At 43.3% G+C, this 22,721-nt stretch overlaps 1 protein-coding gene across 1 annotated transcript; it reads right to left on the minus strand.

Annotated features, from left to right (window-relative positions):
* Positions 1-12,012: 12,012 nt before the first annotated feature.
* LOC104845990 (proteasome assembly chaperone 4) lies at positions 12,013-21,280 on the minus strand. Its single transcript, XM_010591092.3, is given in 3 exon segments — positions 12,013-12,216; positions 12,219-12,452; positions 21,265-21,280. Coding segments are annotated over 3 exon segments (369 nt in total). The 3' UTR covers positions 12,013-12,097.
* Between the last annotated feature and the right edge of the window lie 1,441 nt (positions 21,281-22,721).

Here is a 22,721-nt window from a genome sequence, read left to right on the forward strand (position 1 = left end):
CATATAATTTGTGCCAGGCTTGTAATGAGTAGGTTGGGAGTCATATTCTGGGTTTCTTTCTAAGGCGGTACCAATTGCTCTTTTTGGAAATTATAGCTTGACCCAGGGTGTAGTGATGCATCAGAGAGAATAGAAATCTGATATACCTGATCAAAAGAAATAAGGCGGTAAAATGGTCTTGATTGGAGAGGGAAAGAAAGTTGGCCGTTTCAAGGTGTTACTTCAGTTGGAGATGTGAGTCAGGGGGTGGTTTTTCTGCAGTCTGTTCCTGCAGAGCCATGTTGGCATTCTGCCTCATCCAGCTCTTGCCGCAAAAACATCGTGACAAGTGTCCCCTAGGGAGTCACACACCTGAGGTTTCTACAGCTCCATATCTGAGATATCCATTGGGGGCTGCCGGCCAACTGTCATTGTCCCTAATTTTAAAAAGCCGTTTCTAACACCCACATCTCCTCTATCACTTTGGAGCCTGGTTACCACAAATTGCTGGTTGTGCACTTTCCTAACGCAGAAAAACAACGCTGCCTGGAACGGTTTGCCATTTGCTGTGTTCCTCCATTCCTAATCCTCCTTGAGTGTCTTCTTCATTGCGAGTCGGGCTCTCTGCTACAGCTCTGTGATTCTGCTCCCCACTATCGAGAAAGAAAGGCAGTGAAAAGGATTCTTCTTCCTCCTTCGCTGACCTCTACAACCAAATAAGCATTAAGATACCTCCACTTTTCTGGCTGCTCATATTTTCTTCCTTTCTGCTAGATAAAAATAAAGGCATGAATAAACTGCCCACTCTGACTCAGAAACTGTCAAAACTACAAGGAATCTTAAAGACCTACTGACTCAACCTCTTCATTTTAAACCTGAGCAGGTGGAAGCCCAGAGAGATTTGGGGATCCTGTTCACGGGACACTGGTTGGATGGGAACCTTTTTCAGCTTCTGGGGAAGGTGAGGGATAGAAATTATTCTCTCCTTGCCTAAATATCTTCCTGCAGCTTCCACTTGCATATAACAAAATAAAAGTTTAAATTGGTTTTAATACTGCCCTATTATTTCTCCATTTATTTTTGTATTTAGACAGTTTTAAAAAATCTATTCTATTACATTTCTTCTTTGCTTGGCCTCCTTCTCCAAAGTATGCTTTAACATAGAAAATTGGGGGGAATGCCAAGGATGGATTACCCAATAAGCAAGGTGTGCACAGACATGTTTATTCTTACTTACTAATCTGTAGTGCACAAGTTCACCTATTTTTTACCACATCAAGTAAGCCTGTGCTTACCTTGCTTACTGGTTAATTCACCCCTGGGGGATGAATTATCTTTTTCTCTCTTCCGCAATGAGTGATTGCATACAAATGGAGGGGTTGCCCACAGTATTCTCAAAGAAAGATAAAACTTCAGTCTCTGCTATGTCTGCCAATCTTACCCTACAAATCCCAGTGATGAAAATCACATTGAAATATGACATCAATTTGGAAATACCTGTTAGTGTGCCCATTTTACCCAACACATTATGAACTCTTTGACAGCACAGACTGGTCATATTCTCTTTTGTGTTTCCAATACATAGTGCCATGTTTGCATGTAGTGTGTGCTTAATAAATGATGACAGGGTTAATGCCTGAGTACAGTTATCTGTCCGGCCACTCATTCAGGGTTTAGATTCCCCTAATAGGAAAGACTACTTAGAGGAAATGGCTTTTGAACTGAGCCTTAATGGTAAGAAAGACAGCACATGATAGCAGGAGGAAGAAGGTTTTATGTACGTGGAACAACCCAGACAAAGGCTTGGAGTGGGAGACTGAAATTACTACGTTACCCATTAGGAAATTAAACAGCCTATCCATTCATTAGAGAAAGGACAAATGACAGGCCTTGTGCATTACCAGACTGTTAATAAGCAAGAACCAGACTTGCTCTTATGGAAAGCCAGACTCTGAAAGTCATGTTTCCCAACCCTCTCAAGCCACCCCGTTCTGAAAGTCTCACGATTCAAAATTGCAAAGATGGTACAGAATAGTGGTGCTGGCATAAGGGGTTACAATCCCTCTTTTATAACTCTCTCTTTCCTCCTATTTCTCAGAATACTGAGAAGGTTTGTACTTGCTCAGATGATCTCATGCTGATATCAGCAGGGTCATGTCACCCTTCATCCCAAAGAGGAAGCATTTTGTGTGTGTGGTGAACCTTAAAAATAAAGAAATCACTGGGGGAACAAAAAGAGAACTCGCTGGCCCCTTCCAATTGGGGGTCCTGCCTTTTAGACTTCAACTCACTGGAGTCAAATATAGCTTCCAAAGAGAAAACATGTCTAAAATTAGGGTGGGAGGTGAGAGGGTCTAACAGATTGCTGAGTGTCAGTAATACTGAGTGCCCCAAACTGGACTGTACTTGATGCATTATGCACTTGATCTCATCTGTTCCTCAAACAGCCCTGAGAGAGAAGTAGGCATGGCTTTCTTTTTGACAGATAATACAGCTAAGCTTTGGAGAAATGAAATAATCTTGCTTGAGGTCGCATAGCTAAATGATGGAGCCAGTATCAAATACAGGTCAGATACAGGCAAACCTGTTCTTTCCACCATATTATACGTACAACAGCTATTATAAAAAATACCTGAGGCCAAGGCACAATCCAACTTAAAAAGTGGACAAAGGGTTTGAATAGACATTTTTCCAAAGAAGATACACAATGGCCAATAAGCACATGAAAAAGATGCTAAACATTGTTACAGTAGTCATTAGGGAAAGGCAAATGAAAACCACAATGAGATACTACTTCACACCCACTAGGATGGCTATAACCAAAAAGACAGGCAGTAACAAGTGTTGGTGAGAATGTAGAGAAATTAGGACCCTTACACTTTGCTGGTGGGCATGTAAAATGGTACAGATGCTTTGGAAAATATTCTGCTAGTTCCCCAAAAAGTTGAACATAGAGTTATCATGTGACCCAGAAATTCCACTCCTAGGCATATACATAAGAGAATTGAAAACATATGCCCACACAAAAACTTGTACATGAATGTTCATAGCAACAGTATTCATAATAGCCAAAAATTGAAATAGGCCAAAGGTTCATCAACTGATAAACAAAATGTGATATGTCCATTTAATGGAATATTACTCAATCATAAAAAGGAATGAAGTACTGATAAATGCTGTAACATGGATGAACCTTGAAAACATTATACTAAGTGAAAAGAAGCAAGTCACAAATGTATGATTTCATTTATATGAATATCCAGAATAGGCAAATCCACAGAGACAGAAAGTAGATTAGTGATTTCTAGGGTTAGGGAGAGGGAGGAATGGGGAGTGACTGTTGAGGGTATGGGTTTCTTTTTGGGGTGATGAAAATGTTCCAAAATTAGGTAGTAATAACGTGTGGACAACTCTGACTATACTAAAACCATGGAATGGCATGCTTTCTCAATAAAGCTGTCATATAAAAAATACATACACACACACACACACACATTGTGGCTCATTGGTTAAATGTTCGGCCGTGAGCCAAAAGGTTGGCAGTTTGAATCCACCAGACACTCTTTGGAAACCCTGTGGGACAGTTCTACTCTATAGGGTCGACCCAACAGCAAGGAGCATGTATATAAGGGTATGTGTGTGTGTGTGTGTGTGTGTATGCAGGAAACCCTCATGGCATGGTGGCGTAGTGGTTAAGTGCTAGGGCTACTAACCAAAAGGTCAGCAGTTTGAATCTACCAGGCGCTCCTTGGAAACTCTATGAGGCAGTTCTGCTCTGTCCTATAGGGTCGCTGTAAGTCGGAATCGACTCGATGGCAACAGATTTATATGTATGTATCTGAGGTCAGAGGGCTGGCTTAAGCAGGCATCAGATAACCACACTTTGGAAAAACCTAAGGCATTAAGCGAATGCTACCAAGATTTAGGATTTAACAGTAAAATGATGGACAGAATGCTTTCTGGGAGTATATGTACATGACAGGCTTGGAAGTGAGGTTCTTGATAAACAGCCAAAAAGGGGAAAGAGCATGTCCCTTGGTTCTGCTGTGAGACACTTCACTCAATACAGGTGATATTAACGTGTCTCCCAGAGATTAAGGTGTGAGGGAGGGTACAGTCGAGACAGCAGCCCATTGTTTAGAAATAATTTTCTAATAAAGGTAAACTTAGTACTGGGAGCCACTATTGCCTCTTTTACCTCTTGATTTATTAAAAATTATGTATTGAGCATCTAGTGGGTGCCAGGTACTTTGCGGACTGCATTATAATTTGTAACATCTGTTCTCTCCCAAACACCTCATGAAGTACAGTGAGACTTGTGAGAGCCGGAACTCCACGGGACTGCCTTGTTTTTCTGGGTCTCACAAGTTTCCCGCCTTTGACAGGGTGCAGTCACCACTTTTCTGTCACTGTCTATTTAGCGGAATATATTTGCATTTTCTTCCCCTGACAGGCATCCGCCTCACGCAGGTTCCCGCTTTCACCAGTTTTACGATATTAGTCTCCCCATTTTAAAGATGAGAAAACCAAAGCTCAAAGAGGTTAAGAAAACTGCCCCAGATCACACAGCTGGTGAGTGGTAGAGACAGAATTTGTGGGAACATCTGTCTGACTCCAAAGCTGAGTGTTGGAGAGTTAGATCAGAGAGTCAAGAACAACCAGTAGCTTGTCAAGTGTGGGCAGCATGAGGTTAGGAAAGATGAGGATGGCGGTGGGGTGAATATTGTCCAACTCACATGCTGGAGTTAAACGTGTGGGCTTGAATCTTGCCTCTGCCACTTCCCAGGGCTGCTGTGTGAACTCACTAAGGTATGCATGCAAACGCGCTTACACCTGTGCTCGGCACATAGCGAACGCTCCATGTGCCCAGCTTTTATCGTTATTGCCTCTTCTGCCCATTCGCTTGAGCGTGGCTCTGAGGTTAGGGGCCGTTACTAGGATTTGAAAAGCCTCTCTTTGATTTACAGCTGAAATGTCTAGGCTAACCAAGGATCAAAGGGTGAGGCTGGAGGGGCAGGCGCATACATTGGAGTTGGGTTCCAGCTTTCCATCGCAGGCGTTTGGAGCTGAGATGGGAGACTAAGAAGATCTGAATGGTCAGGACTATAAAAACTGGGGGGAAATTATTTTAAAATACATGCGAAGAAGTTTGTTATTTGTAAAACTAAAAGATTAGAAACAGCCTCCATCTCAATCGGAGAATGAATCTATTATGGTATATTTGTAGAATGGAATATTCCACAACAAATTAGAAGATCTTCATATACTTTCACAGAAAGACGTTGGTAAGAGTTTGTTAAAAAAAAAAAAGCAAGTGGCAGAAAATTATGCAAATATAATGTTACAAATAGTATTCTGCATGCATGTGTGTGTCCCTATGCTTGCTTGTAAATACATCAAAAACGTTCTCTGAGGAGTGGGGTTGAGCGAAGAGAAAGTAAAGAAGGAGGAGGGATGTTTTCTATATGTTTGAATTTTTTACAATCATGCATTACTTTTTAAAATAAAATGCTGATAAAAATGCTTCCATCGTAAAAGAATACTTGTACTTGGGAGAAAAAATACTGAGGAATCTGTGTTTATTTTAATTCTTGGGGAAATGCAAAAAGCTAGTCTTCTATATGCAACCTACAGACAAAAAGTCTTTGCAGAGAAGGGCACGATGCCAGTTTTCCAGATTCGCTTACCTTGTTCCTTCAGCCTGTTTTCCATTATGGGCAAATTTGCTGTAATTTGATCTTGATAGATGACCAGGCAGACATTTCCAGACCTCAGCTCTGCATGAGCTACCTCTCAGATTCCTTCCTGCTGGGTCCTCCCTAGGTGGGTGATAGTTACAGTAGAGTTGGGTGAGTGGGTGGGCAGGCGAGTCTTACAGATGTGGAAATTCAGTCATGGGTGGGATCTGGGGCTAATGAGAGGGAAGGGGGAGGGTAGGGGTTGATGAGCAGCTTCCATACTTCCTGATATGAAAAGACAAGCTGTGTCCATCTCACCCTGGGGAGCGAAGCTTGGCTGCACTTCTTCATCTTACCCAGCCTGGAATTTTTTGTGTCAACTCTGAAAGACTCTTTTTTTCTCTGGCTGAGAGTTGACTTTATCATTTATGAAACGGTCTTCGTATTTCCTCAGTTCCAAGGATTTGGGAAATTTTAGTTAGCTTTGGCCTGAAACGTATTGTGTAGGCTTTCAGCAACAGGGTATTGGCTTTTCACTATGGAGAGTGAAATAATGGTGAAACAAGGACAGGGCATGGTTGAATGAATCATTATTGAGCCTGGAGGAACCCAAGTGTGGGAAGGCACTTAATTCACATTTAGATGTAACAACCCACCAGATGTGACACTTTAATATTCTACACGTAGATATATAGGGACAAGCATATGCATGGGGCAGACAGCAGGGACAGAAGAAGAAAAGTTCCTGAATATTGTAAGCAAAGAAACTATAATGACCTTGTAGGTCTCCCTACAGGAAGAATAAAGAGAAAATTTTTATATCCAGGCTAAATTTCCAAGAACAAAACCTTCCAGTACTGCCTGTCTTTTTTTTTTTTTTTTAAATACACTTTATATTTTAGGGACGTTTTAAGTGTACAGAAAAATTACACAGAAAGTGGGGAGTTCATATATGCCCCTCTACCCCCGCACACTGTTTTCCCAATTATTAACATCTTGCATTCACGTGGGACATTTGTTGCAATCAATGACCCCACTATAGATGCATTATTATTAACTAAAGTCCATAGATTATGTTAGGGTTCACCCTTCGTGTTGTACAGTTCTATCGGTTTTGACAAATGCATATTGTCTTGTATCCACTATTACGGTGTCCCACAGAATAGTTTTACTGCCCTTAAAATGCCCTATGCTCTACCTATTCATCCCTCCCTGCCTCCGCAACTCCCTGCCTTTTAAACCACCTTTACCCCACCTTCACTGGACTCTGTATCATGCATCTCTTTGTTTTCCTCTCCCACTTCAGAGCTAGATGGCAGGGGGCAGGAGCAAGAAGGCAGGAAGGAGGCAGCCCCCGGGGATCTGTCCTCACCATCCTTGAGCTGTGCACAACTCACATACTCCTTACAAAGGACACCGATGACCTCTGTCCTGTTCTATACTTGGAAAAAGTTTAACCAAGGTCAGTGCAGCCTCCCCCAGAGGAAGGGCAGAGTTCAGAGCTCAAAAGGCTCAAGATATAAAATGATCCAGGAAATTAGGAGACAAAGATAGCTGGCATCTGCTTTTCAGGGTTTTCTTCTATTCTCATCCCACATGCACCCAGACAGGACAAGATGGTCTGAGGCATCATTCCAGCTCACAAACAAATCTTGTGGCTCCCATATCACAGTTCTTTCTTTTTTCCTTTTTCTTGGCTATCTGTTGGGTGGGTGATGGGGAAAAGAGGAGATTTCCATTTTCTGCAAGTTCTTCATCTCCTTATGGAAATGTTTCCTAATGGCAGCACTATGTGTGTGTGGTGAAGAAGTTCTTATTTTACTAATGTAATCTGATTATAAGTGTGGCATAGGGTAGCGTGAAGGCAGAGGTGATATGCCCCACCCCCACCTTCCAAAAGGACACATTTTTAGAAATGTGATTGAATTATTAAAATTGTCCAGTGACATCAACAATATGGTGAAATCGGTTTCACGTGTTCTGTGACTGGTATTAAAAGTTGCCTTAGGCTAGATTCTCTACAAAAGCAAAACCTGTGAATATGTGTGTGTGTGTGTGTGTGTGTGTACATATATATGTCTACATATACAGAGAGAGAAATTTATCTCAAGGAAATGGCTCACACGGTTGTAGAGGCTGGCAAGTCCCAAGTTTGTGGATCAGGCTGGAGACTTCTGACTCATGTAGCTGCAGGGACTGACAAATCCAAGACTGGCAGATCAGATGGCAGGCTGCTGGCTCACAGGCTGCGGAAGCTGACAAATCCCAAGATCAACAGCCAGTATGGCAGGCTACTGGCTCAGGTCCCAAGACCAGAGGTCAGATGATGATGAGCCAGATGCAAGATTCAGGGCAAGCAGAAGCCAGCGAGCCTCATATATATTGGATGCAGGCCATATATATTGGATGCATGCTACACCCCCAGGAAACTCCCCTTACAACTGATTGGCTGATCACATCAGATCACATCGTGGATGTGATTACATTATATCATGGAACGGAGGCTAACTGCATCATTGTGTAACTGCCAAACCACTGAGAATCATGGCTCAGCCAAGCACACACACAACCTTAGCCATCACAGGGTTGGATTGGTGTGTAGCAGTTCAGGCAGGACACATTTTTTAAAAATCAAGATAGAAAGGAAATCTTATAAGTGCATTTGAACAACTCAATAAGCAAAGGCACTTTAATTGTACCATCTCTGTACAGCTGTTTTTTGTTGTTCTACTCGCGTGAACTTCGTTGATATTAACAGTTGCATAGCTGTGTTCCACAGGCACACATTCTTACTCTCTTTCAGTCATGGACTGACCTGCCGCTATTATATTCAAGTAATTCAAGCTCCTCTTCTCTACTCCCAACCCCTAAACATTTTATTTATACTACGCCATCAAATCTTATTTTAATTATGTGATGCTGACTGTTTTTTTTTTGGTTAATATTTGTTTAACACATACAATGTACCAGATGCTGAAAGAGTCATGTGTTGTGTGCTGGTTAATCTTTACAACAACCTTACCATAATCCCCATTTTATAAATGAGGAAATGCAGGCATAGCAAGGTTGTTGTTGTTGTTAGGTGCCATCGAGTCGGTTCTGACTCATAGCAACCCTATGCACAACAGAACGAAATGCTGCCTGGTCCTGCGCCATCCTTACAATCATTGTTATGCTTGAGCTCATTGTTACAGCCACTGTGTCAATCCACCTCGTTGAGAGTCTTCCTGTTTTCTGCTGACCCAAGCATGATATACTTCTGCAGGGACTGATCCCTCCTGACAACCTGTCCAAAGTATGCAAGACGCAGTCTCTCCATCCTTGCTTCCAAGGAGCATTCTGGTTGTACTTCTTCTAAGACAGATTTGTTTGTTCTTTTGGCAGTCAATATTCTTCACCAAGACCACAATTCAAAGGCATCAATTCTTCTTCGATCTTACTTATTCATTGTCCAGCTTTCACATGCATATGATGCGATTGAAAATACCATGGCTTGGGTCAGGCGCACCTTAGTCTTCAGGGTGACATCTTTGCTCTTCAACACTTTGAAGAGGTCTTTTGCAGCAGATTTGCCCAATGCAATGCGTCTTTTGATTTCTTGACTGCTGCTTCCATGGCTGTTGATTGTGGATCCAAGTAAAATGAAATCCTTGACAACTTCGATCTCTTCTCCATTTATCATGATGTTGCTCATTGGTCCAGTTGTGAGGATTTTTGTTTTCTTTTTGTTGAGGTGCAATCCATACTGAAGGCTGTGATCTTTGATCTTCATTAGTAAGTGCTTCAAGTCCTCTTCACTTTCAGCAAGCAAGGTTGTGTCATCTGCATAACGCAGGTTGTTAATGAGTCTTCCTCCAATTCTGATGCCCTGTTCTTCTTCATATAGTCCAGCTTCTCGTATTATTTGTACAGCATGCAGATTAAATAGGTATGGCGAAAGAATAGAACCCTGACGCACAGCTTTCCTGACTTTAAACCAAGCAGTATCCCCTTGTTCTGTCCGAACAACTGCCTCTTGATCTATGTAAAGGTTCCTCATGAGCACAATTAAGTGTTCTGGAATTCCATTCTTTGCAGTATTATCCATAGTTTATGATCTGCACAGTCAAATGCCTTTGCATAATCAATAAAACACAGGAAAACATCCTTCTGGTTTTCTCTGCTTTCAGCCAGGATCCATCTGACATCAGCAATGATATCCTTGGTTCCATGTCCTCTTCTGAAACCAGCCTGAATTTCTGGAAGTTCCTTGTCGATATAGTGCTGCAGCCGTTTTTGAATGATCTGCAGCAGAATTTTGCTTGCGTGTGATATTAATGATATTGTTCTATGATTTCCACATTTGGTTGGATCACCTTTCTTGGGAATAGGCATAAATATGGATCTCTTCCAATCAGTTGGCCAGAAAGCTGTCTTCCATATTTCTTGGCATAGACGAGTGAGCACCTCCAGGGCTGCATCTGTTTGTTGAAACATCTCAATTGATATTCCATCAATTCCTGGAAGCCTTGTTTTTCACCAGTGCCTTCAGGGCATCTTGGACTTCTTCCTTCAGTACCATCGGTTCCTGATCATATGCCACCTCTTGAAATGGTTGAATATTGACTAATTCTTTTTGGTATAATGACTGTGTGTATTCCTTCCAACTTCTTTTGATGCTTCCTGCATCATTTAATATTTTCCCCATGGAATCCTTCACTATTGCAACTCGAGGCTTGAATTTTTTCTTCAGTTCTTTCAGCTTGAGAAACACCGAGCATGTTCTTCCCTTTTGGTTTTCCATCTCTAGGTCTTTGTACATGTCATTATAATACTATACTTTGTCTTCTCGAGAGGCCCTTTGAAATGTGTTCAGTTCTTTTACTTCATCAATTCTTCCTTTTGCTTTAGCTGCTCGACGCACAAGAGCAAGTTTCAGGGTCTCCTCAGACATCCATCTTGGTCTTTTCTTTCTTTCCTGTCTTTTCAGTGACCTCTTGCTTTCTTCATGGATGATGTCCTTGATGTCATTCCACAACTTGTCTGGTCTTCAGCCACTAGTGTTCATGCGTCAAATCTATTCTTGAGATTGTCTCTAAATTCAGGTGGGATATACTCAAGGTCATATTTTGGCTCTCGTGGACTTGCTCTGATTTTCTTCAGTTTCAGCTTGAACTTGCATATGAGCAATTGATGGTCTGTTCCACAGTTGGCCCCTGGCCTTGTTCTGACTGATGATATTGAGCTTTTCCATCATCTCTTTCCACAGATGTAGTCAATTTGATTTCTGTGTGTTCCATCTGGCGAGGTCCATGTGTATAGTCGCCGTTTATGTTGGTGAAAGAAGGTATTTGCAATGAAGAAGTCGTTGGTCTTACAAAATTCTATCATTCGATTTCCGGTATTGTTTCTATCACCAAGGCCATATTTTCCAACTACTGATCCTTCTTCTTTGTTTCCAACTTTCACATTCCAATCGCCAGTAATTATCAATGCATCTTGATTGCATGTTTGATCAATTTCAGACTGTTTATACACAGCTATTAGATGGAAGAGCCAGGAATTCCAAAGCTGGAGCTACACTGTATTACTCAAACAGCACAAATGTAGGAGATGAGTTCACTTCCCCTTGCATATTCCTGCTCATAAGTGTACAGGAATATATGCTTAAGAGGGACAGTAGTTTGACCCTTCTCACTTACTCTCACCCCTACCACCATCACATGGGCACCCACATATACCTGTGTAGAGGGTGGTATGGAATGAACCTTCTCACCATCAGGCACACAAAAAATGTGCCGATGAATGTGCCTTCTCACCTCAGACCCACAGGCACACCTACTTTGTGACCTGCTTGCACATGCCTTAGAGGTACTGGTTCATTTTAAAGAGAAGTTGAGGGATAAAATGGAAGGAGTCAGAGAACCTTATGGTAGGAACAGACCTTAGAAACCACCTGATTTAACTTTCTTATTTTACAACTGAGGACTAAGAGGTTAAATCATTTGCCCTGAGTTAACACAGAGATAGCAGCAGCACCACCAGAGGCCACATCTCCTGATTCCTGTTCCACTACGTCATCAGGATGCTTCTGCCTTTGGATCATCTGTGCAGTTTAGCCTGAGTGATTGAGGATTGGCTTGGGCTGGGGTGCACACCAGCTTTAGTGTACCTTCCAGTTACTGCCATCCAGAAAAGAAGAATGAAAAAGAGGAAAGCTGTACATTCTTGGTATGGTAGAAGATCCTAGAAACATTTTAGACCCAGTAGATTTAGGAAAGTGGACTTGTCAGGCCAGGTGAATAGGGAAAAAAGTGATGAGGCAAGAAAGAGGGAGGATATCTTCTCTCTCCCTTATTTGTACATGTTTGAATTTTTTACAATCATGCGTTGCTTTTTAAAAATTTTAATGATTTACTTAGAATTACATAGTACATAAGTTACAAGGTTCTGCTACTCAGCTAGAACTTTCCCAAGAAAGCATCCATTTTCTCCTTGATCCTGTTTTCCACAAGTGATGTGAAGCTGCTCTGTGTATTCTGATGGTTAGAACTAGCAGACACCTCTTTGTTGGTCTTCTGGCTAAGTGCTGGGCCAGGCTGATGGAGACCGTGTCAGAAGTGTCTCTGAAGAGGGAGGGGGATGCAGGGATGGAGTTGTAGTAGTTGCACATGGCCGTAGTAAGGCCACACAAACACAGGTGGCTTTTACCCAAAAGAAGAGCAAGTTTGTCAGCCTTGTGGACGTAAACATGGATGTGCTGCTCCCACAACCTCCTGCTGAAGTTGTGCAGGGATACGTCCCTGCCCATGGCTGCTGGTGGCCTCTCTATACTGCCTGGTGAGCGCCCCATCCACAAGTGACCTCACTCCCTGCCAACGCAGCTACCTGCCCCCACGCATTACTTTTTAAAATAAAAGGAAACGCATCTGATAAAAACACTTCCACCAATAGAAGAACGCTTGGGAAAAATAAACAACAAAACTGGGCATCTGTGTTTCCTCTTATAGTTCTTTCTGATAGGGGCCTCTCCCCTTCCACTCTGGCCAGCTCTCCAGTTCAAGGGAACTGCTGGACATCCAGATCTACATGTTTGCAACTTTTTCTAGATGTTTGTAATTTTTTTTCAGCTTTACACCTTTACTTGAGTCTTTCCTCTTTCCTCCCCACCATTCAAGGCCTAGCTAGGAAAGCCACGTTCTTTGGGGGTCTTCCCTGAAATATTTAACTGAATTTGATGTCTCCCTTCTCTGAACCACCCAAGCACTTGGCTGTGGCACCTATGTTCTGCCATATATCATTTTAGTGCACTTTTTTTTCTACTTGTCGTCAACATCTTCCACACTGCTGTCTCCTATGGCCATCCCATATCGCCAATTACAAGGTTTTTGAGGGTAAAGTTTGTATCTTACTCATTTTCATGTCATTTGTAGCACATGGCACTGACCTAGGCCACTGTGGGCACTAAAACATGAATATTGGCTATGAATTCCAACAGTATACCTGATTCTCTTAGTGAAAAGTTGTTTGGGTTTTAGAGGCTAATTTCCAGGCATATCCAGTTTAATCTAGAAAACTCCATCTTTCACTGCCATAACTGCCTCTGGCAGCCTGAAGGAATTTCAGCAGCTTCTATAGGGTCGCTATGAGTCAGAATCTACTTGCCGACAACGGATTTCTGAAGGTAAACATTTCTTGCCTCCTTGATAGTTAACTCAGCTTGTTTATATACTACAAATGCAGCCATGATAAGTGGCTCAGGCCCATAGCTTACCCAGCTGGTATCCTCTCTGGCATGATGCCAGCACAATCCATGGCTGGAGAGAGGGTGGGGGATAATGGACTAATGACGGTTGTGTCTGAGCATACATTTAAACAAAAAATTTGAGATCCATAACAGATGCACATTGTGATGATGCTACATTTCCAAGCTCTTTCATTTAGCAGGTACATGCTAAATTGTGTGCCTGGCTGTGTGGTGCCCAGTCATCCCCTAGTTTTCCTGGTTGGAAAACCCTGGGGAGCCAACCCGCTGCTTAGATGCACCCAACAGGCTGGCTGTTCACCAGAGGTGGTTCTAAGAGTCTGTGCCCTCTGTAATTCACAGGGCATAATGGTGAAGAATGAGGTGTCTGTCTGAGGAGAACAGGTTAGAGTCCTGGCTCTACCACTACTAATGGAGTGATGTAGGACAATGTACCTTATTTCTTTCAGGCTCTTGTGTTTTAAAGCAGTTAATGTAGTATAGCCCACTTTGTGGCATTGTTTTGAGGACTATATGAAATTGTGCATGTGAATGTCTTAATATAGTGTCAAGCACTTAGTGAGTGCTCAGTAAATGTTAGCTATTACGATTTGACTGCCTACATGTGCCTAGTAACAGACTTGGCTTCTCTAGCAACAGTTCTCTGTTGGTTCTGGATTTTAAACAGGAGACACTGCTCTAGGTAGACTGTGGAGCTCACCCTACCCTAAGAGGAGCTTAGGGATGTCCAGAAAAGGGTTTAAAAGGTGGAGAGGATGAAGATACAACTTTGGTTGTCAGAAAACTTTTCTGAGTGTCTGAGGCACCAGTGGGGCTGGGGAAGTTGGTGAGAGAAGGCAGCAGATGTCTTGTATCTGCTGTAGCGGCTCCACAGGTTAGAACAACGGCTGCTACCTATGGATAGATAGATAGCTGGGTGGAGTCGACTTCGACTCACGGTGACCTTACGTACAGCAAAACAAAATGTTGTCTGATTCTGCATCATCTTCACAATCTCCAGCATGTTCCAGTCCATTGTTATGATTTTTGTGCCAATCCATATCACTGAGGGTCTCCCTTGCCCTTTGATGGCTCTCTACTTTGCCAAACGTTATGTCCTTCTCTAGTAATTGATCCCTCATGATGAAATGTCCAAAGCAAGCAAGTTGGACAATGTTCTATTGTGATCCATGAGGTTTTCTTTGGAAAATTTCTGCCAGAGACTGAATGAAACCAATTCCAGACTGGGATTTTGAGGCTTCTTGGCTCCCAGGTACCTCACTGGGGGCTCTCACTCAGGCAAGTGGAATTAGGCCATGAGCTGTAATCATGGACAGGGACAGGAGGTCCCCAGCTGGAGGTTTGAATACCAGTGAATCAAAGTGGAGGTTCCCATGGCAATGGCAATGCCACCTCTTTTTTGAGACCAGCAACCCAGCAATATGGGGGTGAGTCAACTGCTGCTTTGAAAACCTGTTGTATTTCTTCACTTTCATGTCTCAGATTGGAAATCTCTGTGATGACTTGGTTCCTGGCCAGCTGATAGAGTTTCAGATGGTTTTCCACATGGTGATGTGGTCTTAGGATAGAAGCCCCAGAAACACCACCCCACAAAGTGCCTTTCCACTTGTCCACTGCACAATCTCGGATAATGATTTACTTTATGGCTCCAATGATGTGAGATTTTCTACTAGCTTAAAACTGTTCTGCAAGGCATTTCAAAATCTTCCAGTGTTTATGGTTTTAAAAAATGTAAAAAAGAGAAGGAAGACTGGAAAAGATCCTGCTGACTTTTTCTGGAAGATCTCTGAGATCTTGCCCTTGCTCTTCCCTTGTCTCTTAGGAGGATGTGTTCAGAGAAAGATGACCTAGAGGCCCCTCCCTACCCTGTGTTCATGCCCTTTTGCTCACCTGATCAGATTTCATGCCTAGGCCACACAGGCACCCTAAGTGCTCCGTTTCAGGGTGAGTCAGAGCATTATTGAATCACAGAATCTCAGAGACTTTAGTACTTCAATTAGGTAAGTGCCTCCTACAGCACAGGGCCTTATTATGGTCATGATGTTCCTGGGTTCATCAGTGTCTACAACTGACTCACAATCATGAAGAGACTGACTCACAGTCATAGAGACTGACTCACAATAAACAGACTTGCAATAAACTGATGTATAAACTCAAATGTCTATATATGCATCTTACAATGGAGGATATTCTATTTCAGTGACCAGAATTCTCTTATCCAGTATCAGAGTATTTGGGGGATTGAGTTAGTAATCAGAAGCATGTTTATCGATTAGAACTTCAGAGCAAAGATAAGTGGATGATCTTGAAGGATTTTTTATCTGGGACAGACACCCCTGATGAACTATCCCTGCCCAATAACAGGCACTTATTTGGGTTATGGCAAAAAGTTCACATGCCTCAGAGCTAGCCTTTCTCTCCTTAAGAGCCCTGGGAAAGTAAATACTAATAGGCTCTGCTCCTTTGGGCTTATATGGGGTATGCTCAGACCATATCAAATGTATCAAATACATTATATTTCACTAGGTTTTGCCTGTCTTGATGCTAAAAACATTTGCATTAGTGTCCACTTAAATCACACCCTGGTCACCTTGTCTCCCGATTTATTGATGTTCTCTTAGAATGTGTTGATTGTTAATAGTGTCCCTTTCCAAAGGTACCCCCTTTCTATGTCCTTATAACGAGCTTACCAGAGCTGCCTCCAGGACTGCAGAAGAACCAGCAGCTCACCCAGTCTAATGCTTTAGAGCATGAATTCCCAATTCCTTATACATCCTTCCTGCCTTGGCTTGAATGCCACCAACAGTGGTGAGCTCACCACCCTCCTAGGGGCTCAGTCCTTTCAACCAAGATCCTAGGCTGAAAGGGATGAACCAATCAGAATATATTATTTGACCCTACTGTGTGTCCAATACCCGCTCTGTGGACAAAGTTTTCCAGATGCTGTGGGGATATAAGAGAAGAGTAATTAAGATCACAAATGGGTAGCTGGCCCATTTCCAAAGCTCTGCAGGGAAAGAGGGTTCAGACTTTCGCAGGCTTGACAGTTCATGTCCTCAGCATTGCTGGAGCTCATTCAGTCACCCAGAACTACTCCTGTCCATCCAGGGCTCTGAATGTGTGCCACTTTGGTGGGAAAAAATGAACTCTGTGGTTCATGGAAAGAGTCGTAAGGGCAATGATGGACCTAAGTATGGTGGGAATAACCTGCTGCCAGGGCCCCATGAGGCTTGTCAATGTCTGAAAATCCCACCATGCCTTTGGACCCTCTTTTTGGTTATAGCATTGTCCCCAGAAGGCTCCTATTATAATGCAAATAATTTTACATGATATCAATAACAGATGAAGACATAAGCAGCTAAGCAAGGCCCTAAGAAAGTAGGGCCCAGGTTGCTGGAGCCCAGATCTGGAGTATGAGGCACTGTTCTGAAGGGGAGAATGGAGGTTTTGAACGATAATAGATTGGCTGATAATGGTGATGGGACATTGGCCCCCAACAACCTCCTCAGACCCTAACACAAGATCCCGTGGTGGGATGTCATTGCTATTTTTGCTGACACAATTTTGGAACTGGGAATTTTTCTTCCAAAGTTCATCTTGAACTTGATGGCCCATGATTTAAATTCCAGCTACACCACTTAATACCTTTGTGATCTTAGGCCAGATACTTAATCTCTCTGAGCTTCGGTTCACCCAGCGGTAAAAGAGAGGAATTCATACCTTCTTCTGTAGTAGCTTCTTTTAATATGTCCGTAAAGAATTCCTTCTACTCCACTCCCAAGAGTCTTATCTAGATGTAAAATTGTTCACTGGGGTGTTCTAGGAGCTGAAATGTAATCGAGCCTAATAACAAAAGTGAAGTTTGAGAAATTAGCATTGGCCTTTGAAAGCCAGACAGGCGTATTCCTTAGGAATATAGGGTGGATATGAGTTGGACTTGACGGCAACAGATCTGGTTTTTGGTTTGGTTTATCCCTTATAAGAGATAATTTATATACTTTAAATTGTAGAATTATGGTAATAACATTTTGCTGTCTCTGAAGGAGGGTCCCATTCTTTCCTTCTGTCTTCCTTCCACCTTTGTCCTTCTTCTCTTTATCTTCAAGACCCCCAGCCTGCAGGATATCTTTGAATGGCGTTCTCTCAATTTCCTCCATCCATGCTCAGTTGGTGATTGGGAATGGTGACTCCCTTGCCCTTCGGGACTTTCTAGATTGTGGCTCTTACTTGGCGTGTGAGAGAGGGAAGAAGGAGAGCCCCCACTGTCATATTACCCAACTTAGGTATTCATAGCACTTACTGCCCTCTATAGTTATCCCCTTTGGAATGTGAAAACCCTGGTGGTGTACTGGTTAAAAGCTATGGCTGCTAACCAAAAGGTCAGCAGTTTGAATCCATCAGGCACTCCTTGGAAACTATATGGGGTAGTTCTATTCTGTTCTTTAGGGTCACTATGAGTCAGAATCAACTCGATGGCAACAGGTTTTATTTTTTTTTTCTTTGGTTTTCGAAGGTGCGCTCCATAAAGGTGGTAACTGTGTGTATCTTATATACCTTTATATCCTGATGATGCAGTGGTTAAGTGTTCAACTGCTAACCAAAAAGTCGGTAGTTCGAATCCACCAGCCGCTCCTGTCCTATGGGGCAGTTCTACTCTGTCCTATAGGGCCACTATGAGTCAGAATCTACTCAACGGCAGTGGGTTTTTTGGTTTGATGCACAGTAAGGGTTCAAGAGATATAGATTGAATGAATGGATGCATGACTATGTATGATTGTGGCCTGGTAGGGCAGGTTACACAGCAAGTCTGGGAAAGGGCCAAGCTCTGGAGCCTTAGACCATATTCTGCCAGTCCAAGCATGAGGGTCTCCTAATTTGGTCTGAGCCCTGGGACAAGCTGTATCTTCTAGCAAGGCCAGCATGGAGATAGCCTCTGTGCCTTCCTCCCAGAGGGGTGAGCTCCCGGTTCTGGCTCCCCATCTCCTAGTCTGCAAGGCCAAGATACCTCTTTAGCAGAAAGTCAGTCTTTGAGGTTCCTTTCCTTCCCCAGCATTTATGTTTGTACCTCTGCAAACCTGATGCCCTCAGCTCACCACCCACGTGGGAAATTTCTCCTTCGGCTCTTGCATTCTGGGCCCAGGCCACCTCCCACCCCCTACCCCCACCGCTGCAGTGGATTTTAGCCACATTTTTTTCTGCTGCTCTGAGTGCCAAGAGCACACTCAACACTAGACACAAACATGCAAAGACACAGCTCTTGCCTGCCCCAGAGGCTTGCTGGGTAAGTTAAACAGACAATAAAACATGGACTTTAAATACGCCAGAGGAGAAAGCATTTAAAATTCTCAGTGGGGACAGGAAAGAGAAGGCTTTTATAGACTTCTCATTTCTTCCTCTTCCCTTGCCTTCAGTAAAGGGCTGCCTGAGAGTTGCCCTGCCCCTTCTTGGCCTGTTTGACCATTTAAGGATGACTAGTCCTTTGTGAGCAGACAGAAGGGCAGAAAGAAACCCTGATGATGCAATGGTTAAGCACTCAGCTGCTAACTAAAAGGTCGGTTCAAACCCACCAGTGGCTCCCCAGGAGAAAAGACCTGGTGATCTGTTCCTATAAAGATTACAGCCTTGGAAACCCTATGGGGCAGTTCTACTCTGTCCTCTAGGGTCACCATGAATTGGAATGGAGTCGACAGCACACAACAACAATAAAAAGGGCAGAGATGTTGGCTGTGAGTGTGGACAGTTCCTCCCAGCTTCCTCCTAGGCTGGCCAATGGAGTGGAGGCACCTGGACCTGGCAGCACCTGTTTCCATTCAGAACAGTATTATTAAATTGATGACTCTGAGTTGCAAACCTGCAGAGCTTTGTCCTTTAATAACACATAATCCATATGACAACTTTCACGTGGGCTATTTCTGGACCTTAGAAACCAGGGCCCAGAACAGTGCGGATCTGGAAACAGGTAAGCCAGGTCCTGTGGGTCAGGAGCACCTGGGTATGAGGTTTCACAAGTAATGTTCTCACAGCCTGTCTCGATCTTTGTAACAAATGCGCCTGGGGTAGCCTGGGGTACTGAGTCCACCTTTTTGTTCATGTTGGTGTTCCTTTCTCCAAGCAAAGACCTACCCTACTGTAATACGCCCTCTTAAGCATGATGTGGGAGTCCGTGAGGAGTGAAATGGTTAACAAATTCAGCTGATAACCGAAAGCTTGGAGGTTTGAGTCCACCCAGAAGCTCTCAGAAGAAAGGCCTGACGATCTACTTCCACAAAGTCAGCCACTGAGAACCCTACGGAGCACAGTTTTACTCTGACTCACACGGCGTCACCATGAGTCCGAATTGACTCAACAGCAACTGGTAAGCATAATATGAAGAGAAACTTCAATGACTTCAGAGGACTGACTTCCTGGTCTTCTGGTTGAGGATGCCATTCCAAGAAAAAGCTATGTTCACTGGCTAACAAAAGATCGGGACTGAAACAGTGAATTTAATAAGCTAGGCGTCAAGATCTCACCATAGCCCAAGACTCAGAAACGATACCTGCCTTGTATTTAGAATGCATGGCAGAATCAAGTGAAGGAAAAGGCTTTTGGCTTTTGTTTTGTTAAAGCAAAGAGGCCTTGCCTGAAATATCCTTATCACGCATGCTCCGTAGGAGACACTTTTTTCTAGCAGACCACCAAATGCTGTCTGGGTTGCACGGCTGGTCTGATGCATTATGCAAAACATTTATATTTTCTCAGTTATTTCCTCCCCCTTCATCTCTTTCTCTTTCTTCTTCTTCTTTTTGTTTCCAGTATATCCACATCAGCACAGAGGTCTTAGGGGCAAAGAACATAAATATCTTTGTGATTCTAATATTGTCTGTGCTTGGGGCAGCTCCTATACTCAGGGGAGCTCAATAGATGGGCACTGATGGGAAGGGGTGATATAAATGATTTAACAGTAACTCACTCAGCATTTCCAGAATCAATGATTTCCCACTATTGCCGGTGCACGCACTTACAGACTCATGCGTGCACATGCATGCCCACACAGATCAGAACCCCTAAAAATGTTGCTTACTATTTCAAAGGACTGAAAAACCTTTAAAAGATATCTTTGCTGAATTGCCACTGTTATAGCTAAACCTTAGGCTGGATTGAAAACTGGAGAATGTATCCCCCACATTGGAAAAATAAGGGAGCAGGGCATTTTACATACAGGTTCTGTCTCTTCAAGAAAGGCATTCAAGGACACACTTTTCTGTGTGCAATGGCCACACAGAACTCACACACCGTAGTGCAGGGCAGCTCTCTCAGCTCCTCTCTGCCATGTAGTGCTCCTCTTGGCCCCTACAGGATAGGCTCCTTTTGGCCTCCTGAGGACAGGCCCCCCTTGGCACCCTCCGGACAGGGTCCTCTTTACCTCCTCAGGAGAGACTCCCTCTCTTGGCCTTCGGCCTGGCTTCTGCCCTGCTTGGTTAAGTGTTATAAAACTCTTAACTCCTCTGATAAGTGCCTGGTGGCACCCCACTCCACCAGGAAGCCTCTTGCTGAAGGTATTCATTTCCCTCATTCTTTGGGTTAGCGTACCTACTGTAGCCACCTCACTTTGTGGGCTAGGAAGCCCACCTCGTGGTCTCTCACAGGTCTCCTGGTTCTGCTGTTGCCGTTTTTCTGCTGCACCTGCTGTCACTTCTCGCTGTTTTGTGCCTTCTCCAGTGTTACAGCTCTCTCTGTCTCCTGGGTCTAGGAGGTTCTTAGCACAGGGACCCTGAGTCCAAAGGATGAGCTCTGCTCCTGGCTTTTCTTTCTCAATGGTAGTGAGACCCCCTTTCTGTTCTGGGATTGGCTTTCTTTTTAAGCTTAGAGGGATGATAAAACTGACCAATCCCTTCATTAAGGTTCTATACACTGTATTCACATGGTCCCATCCCCCCAGAAGGATTCCATGCATCTTATTTGCATTATTAGCAGGCTGTCCAATCCCATTGGTGACCAGAAGTACCTTATTTGCATAGCTCCACCCAATCATTCCCTGGGGGAGGTCGTCATGCTTGGTAAAGTAGAGGGTCAACAAAAAGAGGAAGACCCTCAATGACATGGATTGACACAGTGGCTGTAACAATGGGCTCAAGCATAACCACAATTGTGAGGATGGCACAGGACGGGGTAGTGTTTCATTTTGTTGTACATAGGGTCACTTTGAGTAGGAACTGACTTGACAGCACCTAACAACAACAACAACCCAATCATTGTGTGGGAGTCACAAAGACTATGGCTAGAAGGGCCATATTACTGTATTTTACACAAATAGTGTGTGTCATAGGTTTGTTTGCCAACTGCTCCATCCCCCCATGAGGTATTTCCGTAAGCACTGGTATGCCAATTTTTTTTTTTTTTTTTACAACGTGCTTACAAAAATACCCACAGGCGGAGGGAGCAGTTGGCAAACAAACATAGAAGGCGCACGTCATTTGAGTGAAAATATGGTAAGTAACTCACTACAACACAAGGTCACACACAAATTTAATCTCGTGGAAATTTTATTTTTAACAATGTTCTACTTCACTACCTCCAGTCCAAATTGCTGTTGAAGTGAGCCACTGTTCCTGAGGAGACCGTGTGTTATCTCTCAGAGTGTTGGCATGAAAAAAAAGATTGAAGTTGGCTGAAAAGAGCATGATGACTTGGAGATCATCAAACATAAATGAGAACGGCAGTGCTCTAGAGAAAATAGTTTCTGTACAAACTTGTGGGGTGTAAGGAGAGCCCCTGCTACATGCTGCACAGCGAACACTGCATCCTCAAGGACCAGTGCTATTTCAGTCACTATATATTCAAAAAATATTTTTGAATAATTCCTGTGTCCATAGCACAGTGCTAAGTGCTTCAGGGAGATAAAGATTGTATTAATAACAGCAGCCACTTTTATAATGTTTACTATGTGTCAGGCACTTTGCCAAGCATTTTACATATAATAATTTATTTAATTTAATCCTCTCAGCAAGGAGCCCTGGCGATACAATGGTTAAATGCTCAGCTACTAACTGAAAGTTGACAGTTCAAATCCACCCAGCAGCTCTGAGGGAGAAAGACCTGGTGATCCGCTTCCATAAAGATTACAGCCAAGAAATCCCTGTGGGGCTGTTCTCCTCTCTCACATGGGTTCACTATGAGTTGGCATTGACTTGAAAGCACCCAACAACAACAATCCTTTCAATAGCCCTGTGAGAGAGGTCCTACTATTCCCCCCATTTTACAGATTGTGAACCAAGAGTCTGTGCTAGACAGGAAGGAAAGAACACTCACAGGAGAAAGTGATAAAGTGCCAGGGGAAA

This window comes from Loxodonta africana, chromosome 25 (genome assembly GCF_030014295.1).
Source record: "Loxodonta africana isolate mLoxAfr1 chromosome 25, mLoxAfr1.hap2, whole genome shotgun sequence".
In the NCBI taxonomy this organism is placed as follows: Eukaryota; Metazoa; Chordata; class Mammalia; order Proboscidea; family Elephantidae; genus Loxodonta; species Loxodonta africana.